Source organism: Colias eurytheme, chromosome 20 (genome assembly GCF_061535395.1).
Source record: "Colias eurytheme isolate Ceu_HAF_F1 chromosome 20, ilColEury1 Martin Lab GWU primary, whole genome shotgun sequence".
Taxonomy (NCBI): domain Eukaryota; kingdom Metazoa; phylum Arthropoda; class Insecta; order Lepidoptera; family Pieridae; genus Colias; species Colias eurytheme.
Window position 1 is genome coordinate 9,737,179 of NC_142999.1, and position 26,216 is coordinate 9,763,394.

The window sequence follows — 26,216 nt, forward strand, 5'->3', positions numbered from 1 at the left end:
TTGCACATTGGACGGATAACTTGTAACTAAGAATTAAAAAATCGCCCCTAATATAATATTTATTTTATTTTAGTGACGCAGTATCAACAGAGCGCAGTGTGGAGTTAGCGGCTAACACTCGCGGCATCTGTTACATTCGCACCTCGAGACCCAACACCGCTGTTATTTACGATAATAACACTGTTTTCAAGGTTTGTGCTGTGCTTCTGTTTGCTTCTTTGATATTTCAGTTTTATGGCATTTAAATGCTTTATAAATGTAATTTTTTTAAGGATAGAAAAAATTTATCACGTGGTGGGATTCGAACCCGCGTCTTTTTCTTGCTATGCGTAAAATAAGAGATATTATTTCTGGGGTTAAATTATGATAATAATTCGTTTATGTGTTTAGGCAACATAGACCCACAATAACACATTTACATTAATACGAAAAGTTTCTAGAATATGTATATCACTTGATAAATCAATTAGCACTAAGTAATTATAAAAAGAGTGTGTGTCTGTAGCACCCTCTAGTTACAAGTGCTAAAGCAAAGTGTTTGTCGTACTCACACAGCCACTGTTGGCTGTGATGGGCAGTAACACTCACACATTTATTAATTTAATCGATATATTGACTGGCAAATATATGAATTAATAATTAATTATTATTTAAATGTATGTGTATCATAATGGAAATTAAATGTAAAATAATCAACAAAAAAATATATCCGTCTGTCGAAATTTGTCACCATTATAATTTATACATTTAATTAATTGTGATGTGATATCGTTTTTATTAATAAACAATGTACCTTCCTTTTTATATTAACTTCTGTCTGCACTAAATATATTAAATTTATAAGATTAAGAAATAGTCGTATAAATACCTAAAAATGATAGCACTGAAAATTGACCCCTATGCTCTAGGTGGGAGAGGCTAAAATCGTGCGCGAATCCAGCAAGGATACCGTGTTGCTGATAGGAGCTGGTGTTACTTTGCACGAGGCTCTTGCCGCCGCACAGCAGCTCAAGCAAGAAGGTATGTATTATTGCATTTGCATTTAATTGCTATTAATATTGATATTTATTGTTTTATGGCATTCAAATGCTTTATAAATATATTTATAAAGAATAGAAGAAATTCTTTCACTCAGCGGGACTCGAACCCGCATCCTTTTGCGCCATTCCGGGGCGGTGTGTCTCTTAGACACATAAAACTGAAAGAATAGAATAAATTCGATTGCTCTGGCGGGTCACGAGTGGCTGAGTTGGTCAGGCATCCGCCCCGGAATGGCGCGAAAGGATGCGGGTTCGAGTCCCGCTGAGTGATCTAATTTTTTCTATTCCTTATAAATTTATGCTATTAATATTATATTTAAATTTTTAATATCGGACATATTTTTTTATGTACAGTAATTTGTAATTAGTGGCAGTTAAATTTCTAAGTTGAATGAATACAAAGTTTTAACATGAAGAGTTGTAAAGTAAATAAGAATAACGAAAAAAAACTTTATTTAATGGCGCAAAGGCTTTTGGGTAGTTTTCTAATTTACAATATGTGTACGTATAATTACTCATTTATCATTGCAATTTGGCATTCTTTAATGAATTCCATGTTACTAGCTAACATTAGTCTATCGAAACTTGTATTATTGCCATTTTTACCTCGTCACTACAAAGAAAGACGGGTTGCACTCCGGGAGTGCCGGCAGAAGTGAAAACTTGATTATTAACGTTCAGCATGTTTGATATTTTGGAATGGTATCCGTCTTACGCTTTTTCGATCAGGTCACGTGTCCTGGCGCGAGTTTATGATTTTATACCCAACGCCGCTAAAGAAGTTTTCACTTCAATAAATAATTATATTGTCCACAGGTATCGAAGCCCGTGTGTTGGACCCGTTCACCATCAAGCCGCTGGACGAGAAAGCTGTGGTGAGCCACGCTAAGGCGGTCGGCGGGAGAGTGGTGGTCATTGAAGATCATTATCAGGCTGGTGAGTGGATTCAACGTTTTTGTTAATTTTATTGTATATAAAAAAACATTTAAGTGAATAATTAGTGTATAATAATATGTCGAGTTTTTATTTTATTCTACGTATGGGAAAAAAGTGTGGTGTGTAGTTGTAAATGCGTGCAGTAGGGTGCTTATTAATATAATTTTAGTGTTCTTAATTCTAATCATCAAGAATTTGCAGTATAACATAATGAAATACTATTCGAATCGGACCGTATATTTTACGTTGTACTGATGATCATGATTCTTGCAAAAAAAATTGAATTGTTTCAATAGAGTTTAGGAAAATGTTAGGTAATATTGAAGTAAAAAATATTATCTTATCGAAAACATTATACTATTGCAAGTTTTTAAGCATTTAATAACTTTCATGGACGTCAGTTAGTCCTATAAATTTAAATTTTAAAATCACGTGTTTACTTCATTCCTTCTGTATAATAAGTTTCCATTGCCATATAAAGAAATTAAATAAACAATTTTTCCCCGCAGGTGGTATCGGCGAAGCAGTACTGTCAGCTTTAGCCCTAGAGCGTAATGTCATAGTGCAGCACTTGTGTGTCCGCGAAGTGCCTCGCTCCGGGCCGCCACAAGCCTTGTTGGACAAATATGGCATATCTGCTCCGCATATTGTGACCGCTGCTAAGAAAATATTGAGCGTTTAAGAACAATAAAACCCCCTCCCCTAAATATGGCTTTCTAAACACATAGAAACGAATACAGGAATGATAGATACACGGATACACAGACATAAAGAAATATATATAAAGGTTATACATACAGAACTGGACATAAATACACGCAACGTCTGATATATTCAAATGTACAGACACACACAAAGAAACATTCAGAAACGGACGCACACGCAAATACATAGAAATGAGCACACACACATAGTATCGTACACAGTACAGACGTATAAACATAAACACAAACCGACATACATAAGGATTTTGTAATGTAACAAAAAACAGGGGAGGGGATGATTACAAAAAAGAATAACATATAATATATAGAAATGGGGGGATTTAACGTTCCTTATATAAAGTGCACTTAGTGATTTAAGAGAAATAGAAAAGGGGAAGGTGTTAACTAAACAGAAACCAGTCAAAACCGTGCCCTTATATTTTTGTAATGGAATAGTTTAAGAAATAATCCTAACGCTATAAGCGTAATTACTTGTCTCGAACGTAGCTTAAAAAATAGAGCTATAATATGTCTTATATTTAAAAGTGCAATGTCTAACTGTAACCTACGTTCCTGTTAAATTTGTAACCATAGAGAATCAGCACATTCCTCTACATTCCTCTATGGAACCAGAGCGCGTATTTTTATACATTAGTTGTTATAATTATTGTTACAAATGTATGTTTATATCATTTTATATGGAAATTGCCTTTTGAAACGGTTTTTGAGGGTAGTTGTAAGCTATATATACGTGTCGGTCTGTCTGTCGCACATTGTTGTCAATTTTGTGTTTTTTTTTATTCATATCAAATAGTTTTGTAAACGCTGTTATATGCCAATAATCGGTTGTGCATTTTTGATACTTTCCCTATATTTGATTACGTTCCAATACTTATATTTGATTGCTATAAGATGTAATTTGGGACCAATTTATTGTTTATTTGATCGTTTTTTTCTTTTTTATGTATAAGGCGGGTTTCCGTGAGAACAATAAAGCACAAATAAATTGAGTTAAAATGTTTATTGGTCATACATTCCTGTTGCATTTGCTTTGTAAAGCACATTGTTTTTAATAAATTTATATCAAATAGAACATTGTTTTATTTCATTTTACATAAACTCCGTTAACGAACAACTTAACATTATGACTAGAATAACTCGTTCTTATGTACATTATTTATTAAAATATAAGGCAACGAGGCAATTACACAACCCACACTTGGCTTAATGAATAGAATTATTATTGACTAGTTGCGTTAGTGGTTTTAAATTATATACATTATAAATTATAATATGTACTGTTACACAAATTGTTCTCAATTTTTGGTACTATATTATAGTTTGAACATTCTTAGTAAAAAATATATATTTCAATACTGGCAAGTTAACATGCTAAAATAATATTAAACAATTACAATTTGTGATTTAAATCTTAAATTGATTTTCTTATTAAATATTAGGTATATTAAATAGCACCAAACAGCTCCTTATTTTATCTAATCAACAGCATTTCTTAATAAATTACACGACACAACACACAAAATCTGAATTGGACGGAAACACGATTTTCAATAAATCTCACTAAAGGCGATTGTTATAAATGCATTCGTTCGCTAGCGAACACTTAGCGAACGTCTTTGGTTTTAGTTCAGAATTCAAACTAGATTAATTGTTCATCCCCACTCCGTTACACTATCATTAGTGGGGGGAGTGTCCACACTTTCCGCTGGTCTTTCATTTAATTCCCCCGGAAGGTAATCCTTCCAACTTCTAAATAGATATCTGGTAAACTTCCGTAGTTGTCTGAATTTGCAGTACGTAGCGCCCTCCGCGGACTGCAGCTGTTGCGTTTGTATCAGAAAGCCCTTTTCTTTGAACGTTTGCTCCAACTTTTCCCGTTGCAGCGTCCGTCTAGATTTTCTCTTTTTCTTGTTCAACTCATCTTTTAAAACTAAGCCGTTCTGAGCGTCCGATAGCGGTAGAGTCGGCGCCGGGTCGAGCGATGTGATTCGCTCCTCGTTATTCTTTTGAATGTAATCGTACCCTTTGCTTCCCTTGCTGCCTGTTCCACTGTAATACCTGAAGTTCCCGCCCGAGTCTACGGACAGCATTTTCTTTTCTTGTAACGACGGTTTCGAACCGCCTGTGAATTTGAACTTGCAGATGCTGACTTCGGTGGTCGGGGTGGAAGAATTATTTTTAGCAGGCATCGGCGGGATGAAGATTGCTGATCGTTTTCTCTTTACTGGCGCCTGAACTGGGTTCGGCGAAGCGCGCTTCTTCGAAGGTTCTGGACTTTTCGTTTCTTCCGCTTGTTTGATAACTTTAGGATCTAGTAATTCTGACAGCTGTTTCAGGACGAGTTTATTTTTATTGTCATCTAGCACGGTTTCTACGGGGCTCGTGCTAGACTGCGTTACTTTATCCTTTTCTTGATTAAGCGGTAACTGTCCAGCGGCGGCTAACCTTTGGTAGTATAATAATTGCGTTTGCAAAGCAAGAGGGTGCATGTAAATACCAGCATTTGGCCAGTACACGTATCCGGGGAACTTGTCATCTTCTGTGTTAGTGGTCGACTGTGCCGGTTCAGACAATGTCGGTGAAATGTTTCTCGTTTGGTGCGAGAGGTCGGGCGAGCTGCTGGCCGTGTGCGGCACGTTCGTGTTCCTTTGAATCACAGATATAGCATTCGGCTGTTCACTTTTAACACTCTCCAGCTCAGAATCTTCAATCTCCGTTTTTATTTCTGGCGTAGATGTGTAAATGTTGCCGAATTTCTTCTGTATTTGTATCTTGAGGTCGTGCAAGTCTCTGATGCACAGGTTGAGCGGTTCGTCGTCGCTGTGCAGCGGGCCGGCCGCAGTGAGCGGCGCCGCCGGCATCGGCTCGTCCGGGCTCAGGAACCGCGGGGGCGACGGGTTCTCTAACCTTCGTTTATTTTCTTGAGACAGCTTCCGTTCTAATAAACTGGATATTATTTTATTCTGTAAATCAGTTTTGGACGTGTTGACAGGCGTATCGGTGTTTCTGAGCGACTGGCACGCATTTGAATTCAGTTTATCCTGGGGCGTAGGTTGGCCCGGTACAACTGTGCCGTAATTTTCATAGATTAGGTGGCAAATATCAGCTTTTTTAGGTTTCCTTCCGCGTCGCGGCTTAGAGTTGTTGAGCGTCATTTCTCCCATGTAGGGCAAGTCCTCGTATGTCATTATTTTGCTAGGGGTGATGGTGGGTTGTTTCTTTTTCTTTTCTTCCTTCAATTTCGCCACCATATTGACGGGGGCTTGCGGAACGGTTAGCGTTTCGTTTTGAGCACCGGCGAGGCGTTGTGCCCACAGTTTGAAGGCTTCACTAGTGATGTTTACGTCACTGTTTTGATCTTTCGGCTTCTCTTGTGGTTTCTTCTTGGGTGCAGTTTTCTGGAGGCTCTGCTCATAGTGGTCGAGGTACTCCTGCGGCAGCGCCTGGTGGTGGAACTTCAGCTTCCAGCGGTTCTTCTGCCGGTTGCGAGCTTGCTTCACCTTCGGCTCCGACTTGTCGCTACGTTCTTTGTTAGCTGACAGTAATTGCTGGCGAAGTAACTCCTTGTTTTCCGATGACCTGTAATAGAAGAAAGTGTTTTTAAATACAATGAAATGACAAGGAAATGACTAACACAATCTGACTTGTTATTTTTAATTTTATTTTCAAATATTTATAAATTCCAACAATTAAATTATTTCTTATTCAATAAATGTTTTCCTTCAAAATGAATGGTGTTGTCACCTCTTATAGATAATGGTAAGTAATGATTTAAGTGTAGGTATATGAGTAATATTACCTATTGGTCGGTTGCGGCGCCGGCGCAGGACACACGTCGCCGCACGCCGCGCGACGCATTACTTCTGAAACAAAATACCATCACTTTTAGCTTATAATGTAGGAGCTAAACATATTTTCATTAGATTACAAAATAAATAATTATTTCATAAGTAATTCCTAGATGAGTAGCTGACATGCTTATTAATAATGAACTACCTAGAGTATTTTCTACATCTATAATATCACACAGTGTTATATCCGAACTAACATTATAAACGCTAAAGTAACTCTGTCTGTCTGCCTCTTCACGCCTAAACAATTGAACCGATTTGAGTGAAAATTTGAAACGCTAGCTATAATAACTGAGAGAATATGAGGGAAGACTAATAAGTAAGTAGTCCGATACTCCGATACTAAATACCTATTCTTCTATTCTATATCTATTAATTAACTTTAACGTTATAAAAAAATCGTCTCATGTGATCTATCGTAAAATAAATAGGAAACTAAGAGCGTCAATCTATTTATAAAATCTTTAAATAATCTCAAAATAAAAGGAAACCGAAGCACTCCAATGAAAATGGAAACAATAATAAAGCGACGTGCTAGACGGCATTTAATCCGCAGCCGAGTAAATATATTGACACCATATTCTATAACTAGCGGTCCGCCCCGGCTTCGCCCGTGGAACATATTTACGTTTTCTCTACATAAGAACCATCCTCGTACTTCAAGGAATATAATAGAAAAGAATTATCGAAATCGGTTCAGCCGTTCACACGTGATGCCGTGACAACGCAAAACGGGTGCAGACCCGCCGCCTTTTTATAGCTCCCGCCGCGAAGCGCGTCGAACGCGCAACTGATACACAAAAATAATCCTTATGGCATGATTCTGTATTCACGCGCGATGACTTATAGCGTATTTCATGTATAACTTTGGTGTTTCTACACCGATTTACATGATTCTTTTACTATAACCTGCCCAGGAGTATGAAGAATAATTGTGCCAAATTTGGTTAAAATCCGTCGTGTAGTTTTTGTTTCTATAACGAATATACAGACAGACAGACAGACAGACAGACAAAAATTTTACTGATTGCATTTTTGGCATCAGTAGCGATCCCTTATCACCCCTTCATAGTTTTTTTTTAAATATATTTCATGTACAGAATTGGCCTCTCTACAGATTTATTATAAGTATAGACTAGCTTCCGCCCGCGACTCCGTCCGCGCGGATGTCGGTCTTCGCGTGGATGGTTTATTTCTCCATTTTGAGTAACTCTGACAATGACATCTTATAAATATCTATTGGACCCAAATACGGCTAGGCCTATAATAATACGCAACGTGTGTTCGCGGTTCTACAGAACAACGTCTATGGATAAAACTGAAAAATTGATATTAATTTTTTTTACGTATTTTTCCAGGATAAAAAGTATCCTATTTTACGCCGAGGATAATAAGGTATAATTATACCAAGTTTCATCGAAATCGAACCGTTAGTTTTTACGTGATGCCTGAACATACAGACAGACAGACAGACAGACAGACAGACAGACAGACAGACAAAAATTTTTTTAATCACATATTTGGGTTTGGTATCGATCCAGTAACACCCCCTGCTATTTATTTTTTCAATATTTTCAATGTACAGAATTGTCCCTTCTACAGATTTATTATATGTATAGATTAACTGTTAGTCATAACGAATCTAATATTCTATCGAACCATTGTAATTTGCAAACAAAAAACGAATTCAAACATGACTTAATTCATAATAATTACGAAACGAAGCATTGAACACAATGCATTTTCAGTGAATTTTCAAAACGATTGCATCATGTTTCATTTATTTGTACAATTATAGGTAGTAAATAATTTGGAATTTGTGAAACAAAACACAAATTACTTTAAAGTAAATAAATAAAATAAAGAATAATAAAGGCTGGTAGGTCTAACATGCCGATGAAATCTCATAATATCGATATTTACATTAATAATTGTTAAGAAAAGTTAGTGACATATCACACTAGCGGATTGCGAGCGGTTTCAAAGCGGAGCGGGTGCGCAACGAATACGTTGCGGGCGCGCAACGAACACGCCGCGGTTGCGCAGCGAATTCGTTGCGGACGCGTCATTTTGTATACTCTCGCACAAAAGCCAGCCCTTCCGCCTTGCCTAACTTCCATTCAATATTTCCATCGTTTCTGTAGCACTCAATTTTTTAACCGTACTGTGGAAATGCACTTACTTAACAGTTAACTAAAGATGTAATAACAACTGGAGTTGTTAAAAAAAGGTGCTATAAAATTGAATTACTAGGACTTTTAGAATGTACCATACATTCCAAAAGTATGTAACGACTGACCAGTATAATCTCTCCCATAGCAACGTATGTTATAAAGAGATTTTGTGAACCTAATTATGAGCAAAGTGATAGTGAGTTGCTGGTTGCTTGATAAAATTTTCTATTCACTGCTATTTATCTAATAATAAGATAGCCCTGTTTTAGTTAAGGAGCTTTAACATTTATTTCACTAATGAACTTTCTTAATGAGCAATTAAGTTATCTGATTGCATTTCGACCAAGATTTAATAGATAAAACAATACCCTAAACATTAACATGTTATGAAACTCGTAAAAAATAATGATCTCATAATTATTATACTATCACAAGTTATAAGTAACAACCAGCACGGATTCCATTTTGTTAATGAGTGTACATGACTGCGACGTAAACGTTGCGCATCTGCCACGCGTCCGCAACGAATTCGCTGCGCAACCGCAACGTATTCGTTGCGCACCCGCTCCGCTTTGAAACCGCTCGCAATCCGCTAGTGTGATATGTCACTTAATGTCATTTAATTATACCATATTGGATTTACGCTATTTTAGAGCTAATAAAAATGATTCCCGAATTAATCGTTATTAGGTCATAATGCAGGCCAAATAAGCTGTGTGTCATTGAGTCAGTGTGTCCGAATCGGGAAGCCGTGAAACTCGAGCGGCCGACAGAAATACGCGCGGCTGCGTCTTTCGCAATGCGTCAATACGCGCTCGCACGCACATACACTTGGGACTTAGTTACAATAGTTACGAAATCCTTTGTGATAAGGGAGGAATATAGAAAAAATATACTTACGTCCGTTACCAAGTATACGGACATAGTTACGAAACTTTTCTTATTGATAATTGAGGAATACAGAGAATATTTCATTCGTTCTTACTACGATAATACATGACTATGGTATAGTTTGACTTACAAAATTATGAAAACCCTTGGTGAACTTTATTGTTAATATTATTATCTACCTTCTAAATACCCCGATCTTCTCTGCATTTGTATGCAAAATAGAAAATAAAACTTACTGAACAGTCACAAAAATCGAAAACATAGAGTAAGTATTTACCGTGGGAATCAATAAACTAGAACCACAGTACCTATAAATATTTAAAGTCACTCAGTCAGCACTTTTGTAAAACTTTTACGTGTAGGTACTAAAAGTCAACTAGTCATGTACCTATTTATTACATAATACGTCCACTCTACAATTGTTAATTAACAACTTGTGTGTACAAGACGTAATTAAGTACAAGTACATATACATACATAATTTAATATTTCTCTGTAAGTCAAAATATTTTCCATATTATATGTATACTTTATCCTTATAGGAAGAAATTGTAGTACTGTAACGTCACATAAATATTACACATTTCGTTAATTGCAAACCACGAAGCCGCAACACACCTACGCATCAATACGTCACGGATAGCCCGTGAATCACCTGCCACGTAATATGTTATAATAAGTAATAATATAGGTACATCTATTATTACATATTAATGTAATTTTATCGATATTAATCGATAAAATTATTTATTGAGCAGTCAGCTCCTAAACATTTTCTGATAAGTTCTCGAAGATGCGATTGTCATCACTATATGTGATATTTTGATAGTTATTACTTATATTTATATCTACTTTCTAACGATAAATATATATCCGATAATTTAGCCCAAACTAATCATTAGGTACATTTCAAACTATAATTAGGTAACTACGTTATTAAAATAACTCTTACAGCAACATAAAAGTATATAGTATATAGTTTATCTCAGTGGGTGGTCGGTCCATATTAAATTATGGGCAAATATTACGCGCTCGTATCCGATACAAAAATAATTATGAATCACCACACTGCGAAGCAGTGTGTACAAATCTCTCCCATTTTACCTGGTACTTCTTTAATTGATTCTTTTATATCCAATTTTTTTCAAACCTTATCACATGTTTACTGGTTTAACATATTTCCGCATTCAACAAGAATTCGAGATTTGATTTGATTTGATAAAGTAATAATTTTTATTTTATTTAATAATAACTTCATTTATTTAATTTGGTACGGGGTACCTATATAATTATAATTGATTTATTTAATAATATAATATAGAACATGTTTTTGCTAAATTCATGAAGCCCCATGTCCTAATTCGTAGTTTCTCCGAAGTGTTCGGATGTTATTAATAAGTTCATAATATTCGTGTAAACAGCTCTATTCTTGCGTCCGTCGGAAGCCCTTTTCCAAATGTAGAGCTTGTAGTTGAGTAAGGATCAGTGGATCAGAATTACCGAAATATTCGCCTAAATTCCTAAATAGTACTAAGTTCCAGTCGCAGCACTCTTGTCTCTATATTATCATTTAATCAGCACTCTATATATTATCATTATAAAGTGGTGGGAAAATAATATCCTGAGTTTATTTCTCGTTTAATAGCAATCTAATTCGATAAGATCAACATTTCATATTTGAAAATTAACTAGGTATTTGGTAAATGCATCAATTAGTTATGAGCTGAGAAGTCGATAACCAAAAACTATGTGAGATAATGATATTTACATCTGCCATGCCGAGTTCACGAGTTACGTATGAGCTGGCTACCGGCCAGACGGAGCTGTGACGTCACACGCTCCCTATGGATGTGTTACACTTTTCAGGATTTCAATGAACTTTTTAAAATACGTTACTAAATTGCTGTACGTTTTGTTTTGCTCTATGTGTCAAAAGGCCTTCGAATGATTGTTTGGGATGTATATTTACCTATCGCATAACTCTACTATAGGCACATAAGTAGGTAGAGTTCGATTAGAATGAATTATTGAGTGAAATTACGTATAAATTAAAACATACTAACATGTTTTAATTATTGCATTAATTGTTTATTAGATATTTCAATAATAAGTGTGTGTCATGTCCTTTCCGCTAAAGTACCTACAATCCAAAGAATATTGATTATTCGAATGTGGCTACTTTGTACTAAGAATATTGCATAACACCCAGTTTTTGACAGAAAATTTAAATGAATATCATTCTAACCTTGTATGGAGAGCCACTGAAAATGAACTAATACTGATTGGCTAACTGAGACTAAGTTGGCTGATAGTTGATACGAAAATAGGCACAACGGTCAAACCTACGCGCTGCATACTGTTCCCTTTTAGACAATTATAGCTAGAGGCTGATCTCTATCGAATTTAAACAACGCATTACGCATTATTATTTACAATAAGGTAAGGTCGAGTAACGCGTTGTGTGTTTGTGTGTAATTTCTATAACCAATAACCTTACCATAAAAACCTAAAATAAAAGTAATTTTATCATAAAGTATGTCTGAAAGCCGCCGCACTGTGTAGGTACTAAATTATAACCAATAGCTTCCGTTTTCGCAAAACTAAATAAAGCAGCGGCTAAGAATCGATTATTACAATAGACAAATAAACATACATGGAATTTTAATAACATCCTTATTTGGTGCAAAGAGAATGAATTTATTTACATGAATCATAAGATGCGTAGGTCGGCGAGCTAGGGCTGCCAACACGCGGAAATATATCTTTGGAACAATTCAAATATTGTCAAATTGAGCTGTTTATTTGTGGTTTATTTCGAACATTGTTTACGTCAAATAGAATCCGCATATTCATAGAAAATTAAATACAGCGACATTCTTTGAAAACAAGTCAATTGAATGACGTCAATCGCAATATACGTGTCTCTACGTTGGTTATTTCTAGTTCTTTAATTTATTTAAGAACCTCAAAATGATTTAACAGTTTCAGGAAGACGAAATAATTTGACATTAAATGAATAGTTTCAGGAATTCACTTGAGAATCGATTTTTCTATCTCGCTTAAACTTTTTACCAGTTTTTTTTTTCCCAACTTTTACATGTCTTAGATTTTACCTAAAAAGCTTTATCTCTAAAAAAATTTGACGCGACAACCATACTGTAAACCGATACATGCAATATGCATAAAATAAAACGTATGCAACTTTCGCTCAAGTCTATCGAATTCACATTGATATAGTGCAGTATTAGATCCGGTTGCACAGCTGCGCGTGGGTAGCTCTGAGGTAAATATAATAACAAACAATGATTTAACACGCAACAACATCACTTTGATTCAGTATTTTAATGACTTCATCTAACTATGTTTTACTCTGTAACTTGTAAACTCTAGGCACTCGCTAGATAGACTAATAGACGCTGCTGAATGCTGATAGACTCTATGCAAAAAAAGATTTTTTAATGAAATTGTAGCGTTCATATCAGGTATTTTTTACGAATGTGTAAAATTAATAATTAGACCACTTTAGTATCGCATTGTTACAGTGTAAATGTGAGAAGTTTTGATGAATAAAAAAACTCTATTGTGAGCAATAATCAGCCCATCAGTAGGCGTAGCCCTTATTAAATTTTATTACTCTTATGTCATTAATATGAAAATAAACACAATGCGTCAGAAAAATCGAGGACATTTTGAAAATACAAAAATCACAACAAAATTTTATGAGAATTGAATTAAAAGTTTATAAAGTACATACGTTATATTTTTAATTATAATGCAAGTGTAACGTGGGTGTGCGCTTATGTCACCGATAACCTCATGACCGATGTTCGCTGATAACATTACGCGCGGTAACAATCCTTCGGTTTTGTTACGTTTAGGTACTGTAAGGAAAATAGACACACTTTATGTTGCATGATTCATGTACGTTGCTATTATTTTCCGTAAACTATACGAAAACCGTTAGGTAAAAACCGTTAACGTTGACTCAAGATGCTTAGTTACGTATTACTTTTAATTGAGACAAGTTAATAAAATAATGATACCCTAAAATTATTATAAAGTAGAGAATATGACGGTAATTTGCTACCTAAGTTATCTAAGAATGATAATGTTATTGATTATACAAGCAACTATATTTTAGAAATACACCATCATTCTTACTTTAAACTGAAAGGAACAGTCTCATATTTTCCAATATCAGTTTAATAAAGGCCACAGAACACAAGCCAAATACGTAAAATTAGCATTATTTGAGACAATTTGACACCCGCCTTATTTGAGCAGCGGCTAGGTGCTTTTCTTAATTTGCCGCAATAGCTTTCCGGCGTAATGACTTGTGCACACAATTTCACAATATGACACACATTACTGTTTATCCTTCATTTGTTTTACTAGTAATTCTTTCAATTGACAAATCTGCCATTTAGAAACGGGTTCTTATTAGTGAGTACATATCAACATTTCGCTTTCTCAATACTTGCCTATTTAACAGATTGGTTTGGTTAAATAATTACGTTTGTGAATGGGCAATACCTACTTTAAATAAATTCGATTTTGTAAATTCGCACGAAGCATTTTGTCTCATTCACCTTCCAACAATTTAACTTATGTAATACTGTGGCAAAATGTTAATCCTTACTTATCACCATATCATTACAAACAGTCATGGTTATATTATGGGTTACTTAGTCTTCATTTATTGTAATAACTTATTGGCATTTTAATGTCATAAAAATCCTGCATACATTGATTGCACATTTAAATTATTAGTTATTATTATTTAATGAATGATTAATTAATTATTTAATCAATTGATTACAGATTAAATAAACATTCGTTATATATTTGTTGTTATTTAATAAAATAAAGAATATAATTATATTCACACATCACTATAGTGAATTCAATTGAAAGTCAATTCAATAATTGTTAGAACTCAATAGAATTAAATTAAAAAGTATTGTCCACGTACAGTTAAGTGTAATCACAGTAGCACGTTGTTTTGTTATCGCGATGTTATCAGCTCGATAACTGCGACGCGGTGCACTTTCAATCAAAATCACGGAATGGCTTTTCAGTTTTCACTTGAGAATGGTGATTAGTGGCGCGCACATGCGTGAGGGCGGTGGTGAGGGTGGTGAGGGTGTACCTGCGCCCTCTGGCAGCATGGAGCGCCAGTCGCGACGCCAGGGGAGATGCACCGATGCGCGATGCACGCTTATCAACGCCGAGCCGGGACTCGCGCGCGACGCACACTAATCTATATTCAGACAAGCCGACCAAAATCGCTATTGCTTTCGGTTTCCATACGGCCTAAATTTAGAGGCCGCTCGCTACAGAAATAAATGCGTTTTTACGTGTTTTTTCACGAGCATTAGACGGGAATAGAGAGTTTCGCGGAGGCTGGTGCCGTGCCAGAGAAACTCGAGATTCGTGCCGTATTTGGCAGCCGCGAACTCGCATTTGGTTATGTATCGGCTTGCGTTGGGCTAATTCGGGCGGGTCTCGCCGGGATGCGTTACCTGCGCGCTTGCCATATATGGACGCGCGTTTACATTACACCGCTCGCGCGCCGCCCGCCCCGCTCCCGGCCCGCTGCACTCACACGTCACTCTTTTGGCGCGAAACGGCGCTAGAATTTCATTTTGCACACGTGATACCGTTTAAAAATCGTGCCAAAATTAAGAAGTTTCATTTTTAAAGTAAAATTACGTAAGTATCAAGATTAAAACCGTCGATGCCATGATTTCATATTTCTGCATTATTTGTGGGAATAATTGCATAATTATGACGATGAGTTAAAAAGTTTATTTTTGACTCGAACCGCACATTAGTCATACGACCGCGGAAAAATTACACTGTGTTGCAATAAATTTCTGCTTAATATGCGTTTTCAGTGGCAACGGGTAAATAAAATATAAACAAGTAATGTCCGTACATAAATAAAATTTAAATATATTGCATGCGTCATAAAAGATTCGTTTTATGCAGACTATCCTTCAGTCGCTCTATTATTTTTTTATTATGTAGGTATTTTGCTTTAGTTAAGGTACCCAATAAAACCAATTCAGTTCAATAAGTCTTGTTTTGGTTCTTATTTATTGTATGGTTTTTGAATGAATTTCGAGAATGTTTTTAATCATTTCGGTTCACAAGAAGTTAAAAATTTTAAAGAGTTAACTACATTTATTTACATTATAATTAGAAATAAATAATGACTATGAAGTACGTCGCGCTTTTGCAACGATACCAATAGCCTGTCTGAAGTCTAGCTAATCTAAATCTAAATAGAAAATATGTAAAGATTAACGAGTCTCACCCACTTATGCATACAAATATAACCTTGGCGAGAGGCAATTAATATTATAAGCGCTTACTTAGGGCGCTCACTAACATTTTCATCGTCACTTTTTAATTTTAATTTAAACGCAAAATCATAACATAATAATAAAAATATATTATGCAAAATATATTCAATATTGTAGTTATATAATTCTGGAAGTACTTATCGACGTGATTGTAATTTGTAACTAGTGATAGTACTAGGCTTCTTCTTATAATATTTTCGTATGTTAACTTTTAAGTTATGAAAAAGATTCATAGCGTAGGTATATCTATTAATTTTACATTTTGAATTCTGGATTAAAACTCTGACACAGTAGTTATTGAAGTGAAAACTTCTTTAGCGGCGTTGGGTATAAAATCTTAAACTCGCGTCAGGACACGTGACCTGATCGAAAAAGCGTAAGACGGATTTTTTTTTTTAGCCCTTATATTCCATGCGTAAGACAGATTCCATTCCAAAATATCAAACATGCTGAACGTTAATAATCAAGTTTTCACTTCTGCCGGCACTCCCGGAGTGCAACCCGTCTTTTTTTTACTTTGAAAAATATTATGTATTACGTATTATAAAAAATAAAATTATTATTCCCACCACAATATTTACCACAGTGGTCAGTGACACAAAAGTAAGTACCTACATTATTGTATTCGTATATTCGTATGCAATAATAACTTAATAAGTGCTATTATTTACCATAATTGATCTACAAGATATTTTGTGGTCTGTTGATGACAACTTGAAAATTAGCAATTAGCGTAAATACTAAATACCTTATTAAAATCACGATTCAGTATCATTTCTTAATATACATACTCTGAAAAAATTATAGGTAATACAAGTCGGTACAATTTACATGGGTAAAATATTGTAACCATTAATCATTTATTATAATTAATTACAATCACGATTATGTAAAATTGAGCCAATCGTGCAAAAGTCAGCTCCGATTCATATCGATACAATGCTGTATTACAATTTCAGAGTCTGTTGAAAGCAGCCTTAACATAATTATTTCCATGCATAACTCGATTGTATTAGCATAAACAGTCCCTTGGCCCACGATTTGCATCCAACTACGAGTTAGCGACCATATCGGCGGCTGGCGTAGGTTTTATTGTAACACCTTATCGCTACTATTGCGACACAACACCTTTGGTTAATATCAGAACTGTGCCAGTTATTGGAATTGCAATTTTATTGGGTACTTGATGAAGTCATACGAGTAAGGTTGTTGAATGTTAATTGGTAGGAGGATGTGTGAATGCCGGATTTAAAATAAGACTCTAGATAGAGTACGTTTTACAAAATCTTTGAAATATTATGTTTTATATACTTTCTCTAACTCTATGAATAGTTCAGCGTATGTTTTATTGTAATCAATCAACATCGGTACACTTACCACTACGGCACTACACTATAGTCACTAGCACTAGCAATATCTTTTTTTAGTGAATTAGCAGCATTTTTTTAATTTACTACAATTTTTAAAATTTTTAATTTACTGTTATCTTTCTGTAATAAGTTATGTAAAAAGTATGGAGGAATTTATCATAAACATATTAAGTATGTTAAAACGAAATGGCTGATAAGTTGTAGCAATTAGCATGTCAAGTAGATTATGAACAATACAAAACAATAAACATCATTCAAAATTCGTACACAGTGTGGGCAGTGGTATTGTAATGACAGATCAATGACCACAGCCCCGTGTGATGATTAGAACAAAAAGTTGTCCATTAGAAGAGCACCCACGTTGTGTCACTCGACTCACTGAGTTGGGTTAATTGATTGTATACCCGCCCATTGGTATTGAAAAATTGATAAATAATATTCAGTACAATTTGGCTATATGGTAGGTAAGGAATTTGATGTGCCTTCCGTTCCTGCATGCTTTGGTGTTAGGTAAATTCGGAGTATGAAGAGAGGAAAATATGAGCTGACTACAAAATAAAGAAAAAGGTACACTTTTTGCTTATTTCTTTAATGCTATGTGTAAAATCCATCCTCGTAGTGATTTCACACTCCATCATTTTTTATTATATTCTTAAACTCGACTGCAATTATCAATATTGTACCATCTGGATCAACTCCGTATCTTGACAGCAAGTGCATGTCGCTTATCTGTCACTTGGCAATGATGAAGTGGAGCCACCCACAGCTGTGCGCTGACCCGCTCCCACGCGGCAAATAGACCTAGCCCAAAACGGCGCTCCTTACTTCTCAGTACTTCACTAATTATACCTATACCATCTTCTATACCTATTTTGTATAAGGAAATCCGAATCCTAGTCATACGAGTTTTCAAAGTATCATAGTTTGTATTCATTGTTTTGTTTCAATATGATTTGCAATTACAGAGAAGAAGGATAGATGTAGATTGTATGAGCAAAAGTTTTTTATATGTTAACATAATAAAATATGTGTGTACACTGTACGGGTGTATGAACCAAACAAAACATTATATATTTCCCTACATCGTGATAAGTTATTAATTATTATTAAGGTAACAATAAAACCAACAATAAAATATCTTATTATCTTAATAAAGATGGCAGTAAAGGTATAAATGGTAATGTTTGCGACGCGTGGGACCAAGTTTTGGCATCTTCAACATGACAAACAGCCTACGTGCTTCATCGTCTTCATATATAGACCACGTCTAAAAGGAAATAATAACAAAAACGATAAAATATTGACCATCTGACGCGTGTAGACTTTATTACATAGATGGAACCCGATTCGGCAGATGTTCCGTGATAAGTGAATAGGGAAATTTCCTAAAGCCCATTGTGTAATCGGGGATATTGTTTCTTGTTCATTTTGGTCAGGGCGGATTATCTTGCATGTATCGCGAATGCTGCGCAAGGCAAATGAAGTTCTAGATTATCTATAGGCAAATATACCTTTCACTGAACCAGTCTTGTTCAATCAAGGGCATATATATATTCCCTGGATTGAGAAAGTTTAGAGGCTTTTGTGCCTGTAAGAAGTTGAACGATTGATAGGTGATGAAGTATGGAGAAGCTGCAAAAAAGTAGAATCATGTTACCATGATGATAACATGATTCTACTTTTTTGCAGCTTCTCCATACTTTGGAGTCCAATATTTACATCATGTAAATATAATTTGGAACCGAGAATGCATCATTGCAAATTGCAATGGCCTTGATAAAGAAAAAATAATTTTTGATCGGCAAATTTAAAACTAATCATTAGGTACAGCAAGATTACAACCATAAAACTGAACATCGCTGTACCTGCAAAGTGCAAATAAGGAACGCGTTCACTTCGAGTGGGTTATGATTATATTGCCATCGAAGTTTCCTTATTGCCATATCTGATTCACATTCAAATGACTGTCATATTATCTCGTTCGAGAATCAATAATAACACCAAATCTGTCCGCTACCATTCTAGGGGTCTATATAAAATATAATTTAAGTACGAGCCGTACCCATTTCCGTATTACCAATATTACCATAATCTTTAATACCCCGTAGACCATTGTCTCTGCCCGTTTAAGGGAGTCGCTATCTTTGGTTTGATTTATTATTTTTGGCGCGAAATCAAAAGTGCAGTGCTCTGACCTGCGCAATATTAATTAGTATCTAGTAGTAACTGGACTCAATTTAAATAGATCGTGTATATAATGAAATTCGATATATTGATCGCTCTAGGTACTATATTTATTGCCTATTAACCTATTAATATTTTAATTATATCTGATATCATATTATAGAGCCAGTGAGCAATGATTCAGACTTAGGATTCAGTTATCATTAGCGCCGTCTAGTGTGTGATAAATTAAAAATACAAGTCCATATATTTTATCGGCTTGAAGACGATATACAGGGTGTCCCACTAATGGTATACTAAGCGCGAAGGGATTTGTAGTTTTGCATACACTGATCACGTAAAAAATACTTAAACAACAAAATTACGCCAAAAATTTTTTGCTTAATTTTTCCTTAAAATCCATGTTTTCGTCTCTAGCTTCGCGCAGCCGGCATATACCGCTTCGCTAATGTGAGCATTTTGTCTATGAAAACACAATCTTAAATGATAGCTCACGTGTGGGTGGAAAAGTTGAGCAGGTTGCTTGTTAGGGTATACACATAGAGTTTTGAGAATTCGTCTATTTGTCAAAAAAATTCGTCTGGAATTTTATAAGTATTTTTTACGTACTCAGCGTATGCAAAACTATAACCTCCTTGGGGCTTAGTATACCGTTGCTGGGACACCCTGTATATACACACAAAAACGATAATTAGCAATTATACGCTCTAGGTATGAGGTATGGCACATAATCAATAACGTATAGGTACGTGAAGGAATTGTAGTAGTGTATATGGATGACATTATTATTAAAACTAAAACTTCTGAAGAGCATTTGCGAAGAGTAAAGTTAGTGATTAAAGACGCAACTAAGTATGGGTTAATCGTAAAATGGGTGCAATGTCAATTTTTTAAGACGACTGTCATGTCGTGATTATGTAGGATATGTAATATGCCAGGGTACTGTTCGACCGTCAGAGGCAAAAACATTAGCTGTACGAGATTTCCCCCGGCCTACGACAGTAAAATCGCTTCAAAGTTTCTTGGGTCTGACATTTGTCCCGGCTCAAACCGTGAAAAGTAGCTAGAAAATATGCTTTATTTTTATGTTATACACTAACTAAGGTATTCAAATAAACCAAGAGGCGGAAAATTGGCAAATTTGGTCCGAACACCCACGCTCATTACACGTCGTATTTAATGGAGATTGGAGTGTCAGCACTCTATTAATTACAAGCAATTAATTAATTAGCCGCCAACACTGCAACACTATCTGCTATTGATATGTTATTCATAAGAAATGGTTCGATATAAATTGTAATACATATATAGGCACAGGACACACAGTTCATTAATAATGTATATTGATATTATATGTAACTGAATTATACCGAAATTAGTCTCTACTTAGTACTTTTGCTAATTTAAACATTTTTTTTAAAATGATCCACTGCGTCAAGTATATATACGAGTTGTCTATAAAATGAATACAAGTTGCTCTATATTTGAGATCATAAAATATGTTGAACAAGACAGTTTTGCTTACTTTTTTAATATTATTTACGGACAAATCCCCGCATTGAGAACAATTTACGATCTTATAATAATAAATAGGTACCTATATGTTTATTGCTGACACATTATGTCCATCTTATGTATCTTCCCAAAACATACATAGGTACATACACTCAAGATTCAGCATTACCTCATAAAAATTATTAATCTTCGGTATCTATATTTTTTGGGTTATCTTTATCGTGTTTTATCAATAAATAATGCGCAAATGATTAATGAGTACCAAGCGTTATGTAGGTTCGGAATAGACGCAAAGTTCGCACCAAAAGTGCAGCCTCCGTGACGCCTACAGGCCGTGACAATAACACTGTCGTTTATATGATGTATGTACGCATGTGGACTATCGATTTATATAAATTATAATATAAAATGATTACGTAAAAAAATGTAGAGTTTTGCATCAAACGTTTCGATTTTTAGGGCTGGAAGTGAGCTACACAAATAGAATATTGGGTACAGCTTGTTAAATTTTTTTATTGACTATTGTCAAAGCACAAAGCACTTGACCGCAATCTCGTCTGATTTTAAGCTAGGATTTGGTCTAAAATGATACGTGTTTTCCTAGTAGGTACCAGTTCACTCTACTTCGCTTATTTACCGAACTATAACTATCTACCTAACCTACCTACCTAATACCTAACCTACAAATTTCATTCCAATCGGTTCAGTAGTATGGGCGAAAGATGAGACATGCAGACAGACGGATAGAGTTAGTTTCGCATTTATAATTATTCATTTATTTAATCGCTTTTGCATTATTTTATTATATCTGGCACTGAGCAGAAAAGTTCATGACAGTAAAAAAAAACTATAAATTATAATAAATATAGGGATGATTACATAGAGCGTGCTTAGCTTTAGCATTATAATTACCTACTTATATTAAAATTAATTTAGATTAATTCAAAATTAGTTATTCCTATCTAGATAAAAACTTAAAATAATGCAAGAGCTTTATTGTACGATATACTAAGCATATATACATTATTCATTTCACGTATACAGAGTACAGACTCAATTTAGAAGCTTTTCCGCTATAAATGCAAGATTAAGTATTTAAGATAATAATAAAAAAATGTTGTGTGGTTTTATGAAACCACGGTAAAAGTGAAACTGTTCGAACGGTTCCGAACACTGCTTTGTGTAGCGCATGTCGCGTGACGGTCGGCTGCCGAGTAGGTATACCTACTCGGCAGCTGCGATACACGCGACATGCGCTACACAGACCAAAAAGTTTGAGACGATGTAATAAAAGTTTCACTTTAATATGTAATCAATACTAATACCCATATTATATGATATATAAATATTACTAGATATAATTTATAAATATTATTTACCGTCGATAACTATTCCTCTAATCCTCGCTTGTTTTCCACACATTAGACATTCAAACCTCACTAAACGAATTCACAAAAACACACTTATAATATCATTAAACTAATTACCACTCATTAATATCAAAAATAGTCACCAATAAAACTTTTTATTATATTCCCGCCAAACGATTTAGTGCACAGATAAACAATTCGGAAAGCGCGGGAAACGCAATGTCAACCCGTAATGTGTTTAGGCACAGGCTTACGAGCATACTGCCACACAGGCTCCACACAGGCTCACAGTGGGTCACCGCCTACAGCCTGCAATGAGATCATAAAGCTGTTTCGAACATAATTTACACTTACGTGTGCTAAGTGCAACTAGACAATTATTGAATATCAAGTAGGCTGTAACAGTTACCTACGGATTTCACTGAGTTCGAATATTTTTCTCAAATTTTGTAGTAAAAATTAAAATATGTTCAATGAAAATGTTGTGGAAAACGAAAAGATATTGTTGAGCTACTAAAGGCTAGATTCGTTTCATTGATTGCCTCTTCAGTATTTGTTTTGTATAAAGCCTTTAAACTACATAATATACATACATATATTGCAATAATAACGATGTAACTAGGATTAAGTCGTGTAGCATTCAATAATTGTAATATTCATACTGTTTAGATGTTAGTGAAGTAATTATGTTGTTGTGTAGGAACCGAAAAGATACTATAAAATAAAGGTAGCTTACATTCTTACAACACAATCTATGAAGACATTCTAGTACTATGCACTTAACACAAAGCTATTGTAAATAGGCATCTCAACGAGAGATTGAGTCAAAATTTCATTGAGTGCATTCATTCATGGGCGATGACTTCATTTGCGGATGCGCCGGATCAGAACCAGCCAAGTGCGAACTGATGTAATAGGAGGTACATTATATAACACTACATGATCCATTTTATTGATACATCCTTATTTTCAAATGTGTGTGTACTTTTCACTGAATTTTTCCTAAACGGATAAACCAAGTTTTTTGAATTTGAACTTATGAAGACTGGTTTAGATTTCCATTTACGATGCGAGTGTAGCCGCGGTCAAATGCTATTATAGTTTTAGTATATAAAATGGCATATTTTCAATTTTTGTTATTTCTTATTAAAAATAGGTATGCCACAAGCGGATATATACATCGAACTTGGCGAACATATTAAAATGCGTTCGACGATTTAAATATAAAGGAATAAAATAAAACAAACATAAATTTTTAGTTAGAAGCTTTATTTATTAAATAGGAAAGTACAATTATTTAAATACATCTCAACAAAAGTTACAATGTTGTTAATAAAAGAAGACTGGTATAATTTAGAAAACATATTATTGTGATAAAGTTGTGTCTACACGTTCGATTAGCTTGAGCTATCGTTATCTGTGGCTATGGGCATGTAGTCGAAGAGCACTGCTTTCTTGTCGTAGCCGCAACGGAAGAGATTCCATGCTAGGTCTTCTGGGTTGTCTCCGCGTTGATCCGCACAGCTCTCCAATACCTAAATATAACAAACCGATATTGTAGAGTAGGTAATTATAACTTATAATTCGCAATAAAGGAATTTTATAATAATCATGCATTGAGTTCTTACTCTTTTTAACTCTATATTTCTACAAAATAAATAAAATGACTCAAATTTACGAGAATTAACACTGAATTCAAAATGAAGTGAACGTGAATAATCAACGCGGACATTTCTATTAATATAATAGCCCGAAAATAAGTCAATCAATCAATCAACCAATAATATTGTAACTTGTTACGCCTAAAAGTTTACTGGAATAGATTAATATTTCAGTTTGAGTTTGAATTTCAGTAGCAACCATATCAAACCTTAGTAACATTCCGTCCATCGCTCCTTGCCGCCAGCTTGCCCAGCACCGCCGCCTTCTGCATCTTGCCGTCCTTCCCGATCACCTTACACTTGAGCAGGACGCAGTACACGTGCTTCCTGAGCGCCGGGTCATCGACCAGCTGCCCGCGAAGCATCGCTTCTAGAAGCTTCGGCTCCACGTGGGACTCTGGGAGACACGCTTCAGAATGGGCGCGAAACATCGCCTTCTCTTCCTTGCCTAGAGACTGTGAAGGATGATGATATAAAAAATGAATAAAAATTTGATATGATTGAATTGGATGTCATTATCATACTTACTACACAATTCTTGCAATCTCCAGCTACCTGTAAAAAGAAAATTAAGTTAAGTTCTGAATAGGTTTATAAATATTTACTGATGTAAGTTTCGACTCAAAGGAAATATGTATAGGTAGCACAAATGAATTTATTTGAAATTTACAAACACACACATTACAAACAACTGTTCATAATGCAAATTCCCAAATCATCCAATTATGGCCAAATTCTATTCAGAAAAGCTCTTCAAATGTTGTTACATCGCAAAGAAAGTCATATCGCGTGATTGTCAAAATTCAACCTTCTCATTCTTAAGAGTATCTAACTAGTTACTTTCCTCACAATTTCCAAACATAATAACATAATAATAATTTGAATTCTAAAACTCGTTTAATCAGGATACATCGCAGGAACTATGCAATACCTACAACAATCCACTACATTAATACAGATTAACAAAGACCTGTTGCACCGCAACAAGCGCGACCAGAGCTAGTACAGCATCCATCAGTCCGTGTACTTGTGGCAGGCGCAGCGGCAGGAGAAGCAGCAGAGCAGCCAGCGGCAGCAGTAGCAGCGTCGGCAGGAGTACTCGCGCGGGCACTGCCCAGACCGCTCATATACACTGTCCGACATGGCTCGACCCCGTACTATGTGCTGGCGTTTGCGATTAATTTATTTATTTATTTACACATATCAATTACCTTTTCAGGATTATCCTAATGCGGTAATAACTGAAACTGTAGGTCATATGTGTGTTATTAAAACGTGATTTTTGAATTAAAGTATTATAATATAGTAGTTGTGTATTATTTGAGTACTCTATCCTAAAGTTAGTGAAAAAATATAGATTGTTAATAAGGAAACATACTTGTGAATCTATCAATGCTGTTTCAGTAGATATTAGTTTATAACGTGAGAACATGGGTTAACATACCAGAAACACTTCGATGTTACAGTTGGTATTCTAATTTATAAATTACCAGATGTCTATTCCAGAACCAAAAAATAATTATGTTGAACAAATTAATATTAAATGATTAATTAATTATGAATGTATCTCGTGGTAGGAGGGCAATGGATGTGGTAAATTGACAACAATCGCTTTATTTTGTAAATAATAGGTAAATGGCGGATGAGATATTTGATCATTCGTCAAATATTCGCTCGTCATACCTTTGTCTACAGTCTAATGCATTTATACCTACCAAAAAGACAAATAGATCTAATTAATACTAGGTTAGGTTTCTATGTTGGATGATTTGTTCGACGTGTTTAATTTATTTATATCGACGTAATATGTATAATAATTATAAACTTATAATAAATGCAAATAAATAAATTAGGTATCTTTTAATTTACCTATAATAACTCTATGGAAAAGCAACGACGTTGTTTCTTCTGGAATTTAGTCTTGGAGTAACTCTTCAACACTTTTTGGAGAATTTGGGTGTTGAACTCCTGAATATGATAGATAATTTTACATAGCTTAGGTATAAGTATTTAGGTATAAGTATTTAGGTTTTATAGTTGTGCCTGCGCTTTATAAACCCACTATTACTTTGTTAAAGCTTAATAATAATTTGGTAAATGTCCAATGATCATGGATGATCTCATTGATCAA

At 34.9% G+C, this 26,216-nt stretch overlaps 3 protein-coding genes and 1 long non-coding RNA gene across 5 annotated transcripts in view; 2 read left to right on the plus strand and 2 right to left on the minus strand.

Annotated features, from left to right (window-relative positions):
- The window catches only part of LOC149899879 (transketolase), a 28,059-nt gene extending 24,286 nt beyond the window's left edge, over positions 1-3,773 (plus strand). The window contains exons 10-13 of the mRNA XM_090113924.1: positions 74-191; positions 909-1,020; positions 1,857-1,976; positions 2,486-3,773. Of these exons, the coding sequence (XP_089970050.1) occupies positions 74-191; positions 909-1,020; positions 1,857-1,976; positions 2,486-2,658 (523 nt within the window). The 3' untranslated portion in view covers positions 2,659-3,773. The remainder of the gene's footprint in view (positions 1-73; positions 192-908; positions 1,021-1,856; positions 1,977-2,485) is intronic.
- On the minus strand, positions 3,687-22,580 carry LOC149899883 (uncharacterized). Of its 2 annotated transcripts, none has more exons than XM_090113922.1 (3): positions 22,434-22,580; positions 6,501-6,564; positions 3,687-6,280 (listed from the first exon to the last, which is right to left on the minus strand). In XM_090113922.1, the coding sequence occupies exons 1-3, from the start codon at positions 22,474-22,476 to the stop codon at positions 4,354-4,356; spliced, it is 2,034 nt and encodes a 677-aa protein (XP_089970048.1). In that variant the 5' UTR covers positions 22,477-22,580; the 3' UTR covers positions 3,687-4,353. The 2 variants fall into 2 exon arrangements, with proteins under 2 accessions (XP_089970048.1, XP_089970049.1); XM_090113923.1 differs by lacking the exon at positions 22,434-22,580 and adding an exon at positions 14,590-14,899.
- Positions 12,836-24,590, plus strand: LOC149899884 (uncharacterized). Its single transcript, XR_016457905.1, has 2 exons — positions 12,836-12,900; positions 24,331-24,590. It is a non-coding gene; the product is annotated as an uncharacterized LOC149899884 (long non-coding RNA).
- On the minus strand, positions 23,698-25,332 carry LOC149899885 (B1 protein-like). The gene is made up of 4 exons (XM_090113925.1): positions 25,056-25,332; positions 24,614-24,640; positions 24,295-24,540; positions 23,698-23,959 (listed from the first exon to the last, which is right to left on the minus strand). Exons 1-4 carry the CDS (start codon positions 25,098-25,100, stop codon positions 23,822-23,824), a joined length of 456 nt encoding a protein of 151 aa, XP_089970051.1. The 5' UTR covers positions 25,101-25,332; the 3' UTR covers positions 23,698-23,821.
- Positions 25,333-26,216: the final 884 nt, after the last annotated feature.

Coding starts and splice junctions, on each gene's coding strand:
- LOC149899883 (XM_090113922.1), bottom strand. CDS start 22,476: ATGTGTGGAAAACAAGCGAGGATTAGAGGAATAGTTATCGACG. Junction 6,565..22,433: donor TAGAGGAATAGTTATCGACG/GTAAATAATATT, acceptor ATTTTGTTTCAG/AAGTAATGCGTCGCGCGGCG. Junction 6,281..6,500: donor GCGCCGCAACCGACCAATAG/GTAATATTACTC, acceptor CTTCTATTACAG/GTCATCGGAAAACAAGGAGT.
- LOC149899885 (XM_090113925.1), bottom strand. CDS start 25,100: ATGGATGCTGTACTAGCTCTGGTCGCGCTTGTTGCGGTGCAACAG. Junction 24,641..25,055: donor CGCTTGTTGCGGTGCAACAG/GTCTTTGTTAAT, acceptor TTCTTTTTACAG/GTAGCTGGAGATTGCAAGAA. Junction 24,541..24,613: donor GAGATTGCAAGAATTGTGTA/GTAAGTATGATA, acceptor CATCCTTCACAG/TCTCTAGGCAAGGAAGAGAA.